Source organism: Hydra vulgaris, chromosome 03 (genome assembly GCF_038396675.1).
Source record: "Hydra vulgaris chromosome 03, alternate assembly HydraT2T_AEP".
Classification (NCBI taxonomy): Eukaryota; Metazoa; Cnidaria; class Hydrozoa; order Anthoathecata; family Hydridae; genus Hydra; species Hydra vulgaris.
Genome location: NC_088922.1, coordinates 47,304,984 through 47,315,000, shown reverse-complemented (window position 1 = coordinate 47,315,000; position 10,017 = coordinate 47,304,984). Strand labels below are relative to the sequence as shown.

At 26.4% G+C, this 10,017-nt stretch overlaps 1 protein-coding gene across 1 annotated transcript in view; it reads left to right on the top strand.

Annotated features, from left to right (window-relative positions):
• LOC136078729 (uncharacterized) overlaps positions 1-10,017 on the top strand; it is a 165,136-nt gene that overhangs the window by 52,139 nt on the left and 102,980 nt on the right. The window contains exons 4-6 of the mRNA XM_065794520.1: positions 6,467-6,632; positions 7,809-8,115; positions 8,318-8,645. Coding sequence (XP_065650592.1) covers positions 6,467-6,632; positions 7,809-8,115; positions 8,318-8,645 — 801 coding nt within the window. The remainder of the gene's footprint in view (positions 1-6,466; positions 6,633-7,808; positions 8,116-8,317; positions 8,646-10,017) is intronic.

The following is a 10,017-nucleotide window of genomic DNA, read 5'->3' as shown; positions in this document are numbered from 1 at the left end:
TTGCTATCCGCCAATTATGGCGGATAGCAATACAACTTAATGGTAGAAAAAATCAATATATGTACAAAGTGTTATGTTTGATTGAAGGTGAAAAGAATATGTTTTAATTGTTGATATAAAACTATTGATGGGTTTATTGTTTCATTTTTTAGGTATTATTTTTTAATAGTGATATATAAGTTTTATATACAGTTATATAATATTTGCTTTTATTTTCATTTTAGCCATTTATATATATATATATATATATATATATATATATATATATATATATATATATATATATATATTATATTTTTAAACATCTTCTCTTCCAACAAAGCTGCAAGCAGTCGACTTAAAAGATTGCAAATTACATGAGTCAGGAAAGCAAGATGAAGGAAGCGAATTCCAAAGAGCTGATGTTCGAGGAAAAAAACTAGACGAATAAGCGTTTTTGGAGCACTTAGGAACAGTCACAGAAAAAGGATGACACTTATTTGAGTGACAAGTAACACGAGAATGAATTTTAGTAGATGGCACAAGAGACGCTAGCTCTTTAGAGCAGTGCCCATTATAGTATTTGTAGAAAAGAGAAAGAGAAGCAACATTACGACGATGTGATAATGGTTGGAGGTTGGCTGCAAGAGCAGGTCCAACTATGTTTACAATGCGTTTTTGCACCTTGTCTTATAGAGAAAGGGCATCATTAGAGGATCCGCCCCAGATATGGCAATAGTATTCCATACAAGGCCGAATTTGAGATTTATAGAGATAGAGAATAGAATGCGAAGTAAGAAAGTGACGAGCTCGATAAAGAGATGCAATCTTAGCAGATGCTTATTTTGCAACTGATTTGATATATGGTTTCCAAGAAAGATTGGAAGTAAGAGTTAATCCTAAAAGATGAAGAGTAGGTGACTCATCGAGTACATCACCGTTCATAAATATAGGAAGATCTAAATTATTGCGATAACAATCTGAATTAAAGTTCACCAGCCACTGTGAGCCCCATGCTGTAGCAGAAGTGAGATCCTTTTCAAGCTCAAGTGCCCCCTCCAAGCGATCAAAGGGTGTTGGTTTTTTATCATGACAAGAATAAATGCTAGTATCATCAGCAAACAATGCCACCTTAGATAAGAGAGTATCTGGAAGATCGTTAATGTAAATTAAAAAGAGTATAGGGCCAAGGATAGAACCTTGAGGAATCCCTGAAGTTATAGAAGGATAGAACCTTGAGGAATCCTTGAAGTTACAGAATAAGAAGAAGAGTGTTGTCTATCGAGGACAACTTTTATGCTACGATTGGAAAGGAAGGATTCGATGATCTTAAAGATGTTGCCGGATACATCATAAGAAGATAGCTCATGGAGAAAACCACCATGCCAAACTTTATCAAAAGCTTTTGAAATGTCGAGAGCGATGGCTTTAACCTCTCTATCTAATGCACGCTAAAACCTGTCAGTTATTACTTTTAGCAAATCAGCTGTAGAACGAGAAGATCAAAATCCATATTGATGGTCAGAAAGTAAGTGATTAGATTCAAGATGAGAAATTAAGTGTTTGTTAATTAAAGATTCAAAAACCTTGCTTATGATAGGAAGAAGACTAATAGGACAGTAGTTAGACGAATCAGATCGCTCTCCAGAATTTTTGAAGATAGGGATAACAGATGCCGCTTTCCAGCAGGCTGGAAATCAAGACTCTGTTAAGCACTTGTTGAATAGTTTTGAGAGTATAGACGACAGCTCCGGAGAACACTTCTGCAAGACAATAACAGGTATGTTGTCCGGGCCACAAGCTGTAGAAGAGTCTAGGCAGGAAATCACTTTAAATACAGATGCTGGAGTGATATGAATGTCAAGCAATGGATCAGCCTGTTTGTTGGCAATATCAGGTAGAAAGCAACTAGTGGAATTAAGAGATGATATTGATGAAAAGTTTTTAGCAAACAATTCAACTTTGTCTTTAGGTGAGGTGACAAAGTCTGAACCATACAAGAGAGGTGGAATTATAGATTTGCCCTTATATTATATATACCCTTATATATATTGCCCTTATATTATATATACCCTATATATTGCCCTTATATTATAGATTTGCCCTTATATTATATATACCCTTATATTATATTGGAATTATAGATTTTCCCTTATATATATATATATATATATATATATATATATATATATTATGTATATATATATATATATATATATATATATATATATATATATATATATATATATATATATATATATATATATATATATATATATACATAGGTACAAAGGTACAAAGGTCTTACCATAAAACATAGAAATAAGGTCGGTAATTTTTTGCTAACCTCAAACACTTTCAGGTCGGCAGTTAATTTCGAGAGTTGATATATATATATACTTATATATAAATATCTATATATATATATATATATATATATATATATATATATATATATATATATATATATATATATATATATATATTATTATTATTATGTTTTTCTTTACCTACTAATTTTTTTTTTTAATCTTATATTTATATTACTTTTATTTTTTTTCCTATAAATACTTAACACAACATTTTGTTTTGTTTCTAAAGATTTATTTTAACTTTTGTTTTGTCTTGGTTTTCTAATTGTTTTCTGTTTATATTTTATTTATTTGGTCATAATATTTGCAATATAGTTATTATTTTTTAACAACTATGATTAATATACTAATTATTTGAATTTTATTAGCTATAGTTGTTTTTATATCATCGTTAGTTTTTACGTTTTGTCAGTTTATTACTGTTTGTAACTGTAACTTTGTAGGTGTAAACGATTGTTGTATATCGATTTCAATGAATAAGTAATACCGATTTATTTAAATTATTATAATTACTTTATTATTATTATTATTATTAATGTTATTCTTATTACTATTATTATTGCTATTACTGTTATTATTGTTACTATTATTATTTCATTATTATTATATTTATTAATAATATTTTCATTCATAATACTATGATTAATTATATATATATATATATATATATATATATATATATGTATATATATATATATATATATATATATATATATATATATATATATATATATATATATATATAAATTAATTTTTTAAGATGTTTACTTAAACTTAGTATTTCAATACTAATTGTAAATATTTTTGAAAATTGGTGCAATGGTAAATTATTGATCAAGCATTAAAAAACTGATGTAACTGCAGACAACCTTGATTTGGGAGTAAGATTATGGAAGTATTAATCTAATTCACATGAAAAAATTCTCTTGGAAACAAAATGTTTTATTTATTGCAAAAAATAACCCAAAAGGTGCTTTTTGATCCTAAGCTCCATTATTTTCAGTTTTCCAAATCTCACATTTCAAATCAGAAGTTAAGTTCTATAAACTTTTAAAAAAAATTTGAACAGTTTTATTAAGTCAAGCCTAACATTCCATCTCTAATAAATGGTTCTGATTTTATTACCTCTTCAAAGGATAAGGTTTAACTATTTGTGGAGGACTTTTTTAATTTATTCCTTGAAATTAATAACCACACTCTTCCTGTCATACAAAAAAACAACAACATAAGAATCTTTAATTAGGCATCCAATCAAATTACTCAAGCTTCCATTGCTTCTGTTATTCCCTTCTTAAACTCTTTTACTGCTTATTATCCAACATTTCTGTCGTTGTCTTATAAAAGTGTTTTCCAAAACTCTCTCTTATACTATCTTTTCTAATAATTATGTGTGAAACTAAATCTTGTTTTCCAGTCTCCTGGAAAATAGCATTTATGTTTTCAATATTTAAAATTATGTTTCCAATTTTTAAAAACTCTGAGGAACACTGTTGTCTATCTAAATATACCTAACTATTGCACAATCTTTCTTCTCTCTATTATTAGCAAGATCTTTAAGTCTTTAATTAACAAACATCTAATATCTCAGTTTGAGTCAAATAATAACTCTCTAGCAATAAATATGAAATTTTTCTTCTTTTTCTGACTTGTTAACTGTTAAAATAGAAATGCCCTATCATCCATTAAATAGAGGTGTCAGGGGCTATTGATTAGGTTAGATTGATGCCTTTGATAAGTCAAGAGAAGTAGTCAGCAATCGACTATTGCTCTTGATTTATCAAAGGCATTCTATGAAGTTCTTTGTAATCTTGTTTTATATGGTGTATCTGGGAAAGTTTTTGAGATTATTAATTCATATTTGAGATTAATAAAATCTAACTAGGGTATTAAAGTAATCTGTCCAGTATTGTAACTATATTATTACTATATCTGTACTGTATTGTTACTCATCTATATTAATAATCTAAAGTGGCTCTATTTGCATGAAAACACAATTATATTGCCTCTTGTGGAAAAATATAATCGATTGTATCTTCTAAGGTTGTCTCTACTTATGTGCTCACCATTTACATACTCCCAATTTCATTCTCTACCTCTTCTAATCTCTTATTCGTCCCATATGGAATAATGTTGGTATTTTGGGCTGTTTTTGGTAGATTTTTATCAGCTGCATACTCAAGTAAAGAAAAACCTGTGTTCTTAATAGCTAAGTTGTTTAAAACTATTTCAAGATGACAACTATCTATTTCAAAAAGCTTTTCCTTATCACATCGCAAAACAAAATAAAATATAGTTTAAAAAGATTTACAGAAAAAAAACATATTTTGTACTAATGACTTAATTATTCACTTAAATACATTAAAGAACCTTTGGTTATTACTGGTTAAAAGCAATAAGCTCAGAAATAACAAAGTTACAATTTTTTTTACAAATAAAAGACTTAAAAACAAAATAAATTAGAAACATCCCTATTATTTATGTTTCCTATTATTTATTAGAATTAGAATTAGAAACATCCCTATTATTTATGTTCCCTATTATTTATTAGAATTAGAATTAGAAACATCCCTATTATTTATGTTCCCTATTATTTATTAGAATTAGAATTAGAAACATCCCTATTATTTATGTTCCCTATTAGTTATGTTAACTGTAATCCTCAAAGGTTTAAGTGTTACTTTTATTTCATATTATTCTATATATTTATCCATGTTCTATATATTCTTTAAGGTTAATTTTAGAATGTTTGTGTATTATGATAACTAAGTATTTATATTACAATTACTTTTAACTAAATCAAAAACAGCATTAATTTATTAAATATTGGATTTTAAACTGCATTTCTTTTATTAATACAAGTTTTTTTTAAATTAATAAATACTTTTTCATTTGACAATTTTGATAAAAAGTTATGAGTTTTTAAGTAAAGAAATTATGAAGTATATACTTTTAATAATTATACAAGTTTAAAACACTAAAAATATGTTATAAACAGAAATAGTTTTTACATGGCTATTTGTCCTTTGCATGTTCTTGGAACAGTTTCTGCTCATGTCTTTTTAAAATCCAGCTGACATACATGTGTATGCCCAGTAATTATTTTAAGCCCTGCATTAATTTTATAATGTAATAGAGTTGCAAATGTGTTTGAATGTATTTAAAGCTATACGCTTGTAAAAATTGAGTAAAAATACACTGAACTCTATATAAATTAAATGCGTAAAGATATTTGATTATATCTATTTGATTAAATTAAATTTTCATTGTTGACAAAATTTATAACAAAAAATTTGTTTTCATTTTTTTTTTCCATAAATTTATGGGCACTAATTTATATATCAACAGCTACAAGTTGCTGATAAATGTGGTTTATCAGCAACTTTTTTGGTTTGGTAATGTTGTGTTTTATCAAATATAAACACAATTAAAAAATAATCCGTGAATTTATAACATTTATAACATGAATTCTTTACGAAAATTAAATTCAGTAAGATAATGATTGAACGATTATGTTAAACCTCAAAAGAATGTTTTGAAATACAATAATAATTTTAAAAATGTGGTGGAAATAACATAGAGGAAAAAATTAGACAAAAAATGGATATGGTTTGACATGATTTTATATTCACTTTTTTTTTTTTTAGAAAAATCTAGATAAAGAGGACTTTTTTTAGTTTAACCTTCCACCTGTTAGTCAAGAGGGGTAACACCTAAAGCTTACTGCTCTGAGTGACACCTCAGCGACACCACTTTTTATATTTATAACATTTTAAGAAAAGTCTTATATTTTGTTTATAAAATTGATAAGAAAACTATATAATAATAAGATGTTAATAAGAAAAGAAATTGATATATTTTAATTAGGAATTTAAATACTACGCAAAAGAATAGTTTTATATTCAATTGTTTTGTTATAAATAAGAAAAAAAAAAAAAAAGAGAAGAAAATTGGCAATTGACTATTTAAAAAAGGTTATGAACTATTTAAAAAATAGGTTTTTAACATACTAAACCTAGTTTAGTGGGTTAAACAAAAACTTTTTCAATTTTTTATATAAAAGGTGTTTCAAAAACTTTGAAAAAATTTATTAATAGTTATATATAATAACTTTTCAGTGCACACCGCTTCACATGGCGGTTCTCAGTGGCAGTGAAGCTGTAATAAAATTACTTATAAAAAATGGTGCAAATGTTTATGCAAAAGATTCTGAAGGTGAGGCACCAATTCACTATGCTGCTGCTAAAAATAAAGGAGAGCTGATTGTTTTACTGACTAAAGGAGGTAAAATAATAACAATTATTATTCATAAGCTAAAATTAAGTTGTATTTTATTTATAAATTTTGCATTCTGGATAAAACAGATGCACCTAAGTTTGAATAAGATCAGTAGTGTAGTACTAATATGAAAGTTATTTAAATTTTTTAAATAATAATTTTAATTCCTTTTTTTTTTTGAGACTTTTTTTTATACAAAGTAAAAAAAATTAAGAAACTTTTTGTGGAATAAATATTTGTAAATCTAAATTTTTGTTTAAAAATGATAAAAATTGTTTGTATAGTTATAGTGCTGCTCTTAAAACATTGGATGTCTGAGTCTAGACACTTAATGAAAATTTGGTATGGAAATTTTGAATGAATTAACCCTTCAATGAATTAACCCTTCAAATTAACCTTTCAATGAATTAACCCTTCAAACGTTGGTAAAAAATTTAGTACCTCCTGGGGTCTAACCATATTATCTCTTAATCTTTTTTTTAATTCAGATATTGCAATGTCACTGAAAACGTAAGCTTTAGTAACATAGTCAGATGCTCAATACTTTTTTGCAATAACAAATGATTTTATTGAAGTAAAAAATATTGCAAAAGATTTAATTTGATGATGCCAACTTGCATTTGTAAAAAAAATAAACTGATTTTGACCAAAATGAGATGCTTGCATTTTGTTTTGACAAAAAATTTTTTTTTTTGTCAAGTCAACTTTAATAACAGCTTTAATAAAGTCTGTTCGATTTGATGATTGTATGCTTCCTATTTTTCCATAAAGCATAAACTTTGAACGCGCTTGTATTAATGTGAGATAATAAAGTGGATGTTTTTTTCCTTCATTAACTTTTTAATGTTGTACAGTTTTGTTTTGGGTTTCCTTCATTAATTTCAAAAACTTGTAAAACTATTTTAATTTGATTGATGAACAACAGATTTCTTGAGAGATTTTATAATTTTAAATCTTTATATTTTTATGAGTTTTAAAGGCAAGCATGTTTTTCCACTAAGAAGTGGCGTAAACAAACAAAGTAAAATAGGCAAAAAATATTTGTTTGTTTTTTGTTTATAGTGTTTGTTATTTAGTTCTATAACTAAATTTAAAAAAAGTTATTTATAGAATTCATGAAGTTGTATAATCTTTCTATGTAAAAATATTAGAGTTTCATAACTTTGTAAAAATTATTTTTAGCTCTTGCTATAGTTAAGGAAGAGGACTGGGAAAGCACGCAAAGAAGATATGTCAACTTAAGGAATGAAAAAAAAGATTCTAACCTTAAGAAGGATACAGCACTTCACATTGCTGCTCGGGCAGGTTATTTAGACACAGTAAAAACCTTGGTTTCTATTGGTGCCAATGTAAACATTTGTTCTGCTACACATTCTACACCAATGCATCTTGCAGCAATAAATGGCGACAAAGATATGGCTCAATATCTTTTAGAACATAATGCTAAAATCAATGTTTACGATCATCAAAATATGACTCCAGTACACAAGTACATTTTTATAGTTAATTATTATTTTTATTTATATATAGAAATTTAAGAAAAAAATTATTTTTTAACAAAATATTTTTTATAAATTCACAATTTTTTAATTTTGTTATTAAAGCATCATTTTAATAAATTTTAGAATAAAATATTAAAAATACCCTGAATAACTTCATACTTAATTAATATGTTATGTGTTTTGTTTAAGAGCATGCCAGTTTGGTCGATTAGATATTTTAAAATTATTAATGGAACAAGAAGCACAATTTGATTCAAAAGATTCTAATTCTTTTACCCCACTTATGTGGGCTGTTTCCAAAGGTCATAATGATATTGTGGAATACCTGTTGGAAAATGGAGCTAATGTTGCTGTCAGTGAAATGAATATGAAAAATGTTCTTCATTTAGCGATAGAAAAGCAAAATAGTTCAATACTTCAAATTCTTATAAAACATGGAGGAGCTTCTTTAATAAATGATCCGGATAAGGACTTCAAGAGACCCCTGCACTATGCTGCCATGACTAATGATGTTGAGGTAACAATTTAACTTTATTAAAAAAACATTTCGGTTATTTTAATGTACATTCTAAATTATTATTAATTCATTAAATTCAATCATTTGGTTGGTTAAATTAGTAAATAAATCTTTTTTTGTATTTTAAATAAATTTAATTTAGGATTTTGTTTCAGCAAAAAAGTTGTTTCCTATGTGGCCAATGATTTTTAGTTTGAATGTTTCATTGTTGTTTTAACCATTAGAAATGTTTTTTCCTTTGCAACATTAAAAATTCAGTTATTTTTAACGTATCAATAAAGGTTAGACTCATACTGGTGTATAGTGTATTACATATACTGAAATAGTATATATAATTTTCTAAAGTTTATTTCAACCATTTATGGTTTTGATGGTTTTTGTTACCAAGCTTGAGTCATTAGAGTTTTTTATATTGAAATTTAGTATAAACCTATAAAAGTTTGGTGTCAACCCAAAAAATAAAAGTTTAATACCTATACTAATCCATTACATTCATGGATTTTAAATTAAAATAAGCCAATAATTACTACTGTTAAGTAATAAGAATATATTAGTACTGACTTAATTTGCAGCAATATATATATATATATATATATATATATATATATATATATATATATATATATATATATATATATATATATATATAATATATATATATATATATATATATATATATATATATATATATATATATATATATACATATATATATATATTAGGGTGTCTGAAAAAAAAAAAAAATACCTTTCAATTTTTTCCCATTCTCTAAGGTCCAAATATGCCAAATTTACCAAAAAAACCCTTTTTGTTCCAGTAAAAGTGATAGCTGTAAAATTTCATTTTTAAAAAAAAAGTGCAATTTTTTTGTGAAAAATGAAAGTCTCTTAAAAATAATTATTTCTAGTTTAAGAAGTTTTTCTCTGGCGATCAGTATGACATTCTTTATTGCGTTACCCAATAAACTGTCTCTAACAAAGTTCTGGTCCTATAGGATAATCTTTTCTGCGCAGCCATTGGCACATTCAATTAGTTTCAAAAACCTTTTAAATATGTAAAATGTCTTACAGTCGTTTCACTTTCCCCACCATTTCAACTCCCAAACATAAATCTCAGCTATCCTACTAGCTCAATAAGCTCCTACTAGCTCAGTATGCTGCTGCAACCATGAATCACAACCTATTGAAACCCCGCTTAGTAAGCTCCATTGACCTGCTAACAACTGGTAGCTTTGGTTTTCCCATATGAAACTTCTCAGACATTAAAATGTGCCATTTTTATCATATTTTGCTTTTCCTGATTCATCACCTAGGATACATTCTTAGTCATTCTATAAGCAAGCAGGTATGAAGCATTTACCAAACACCTTAAG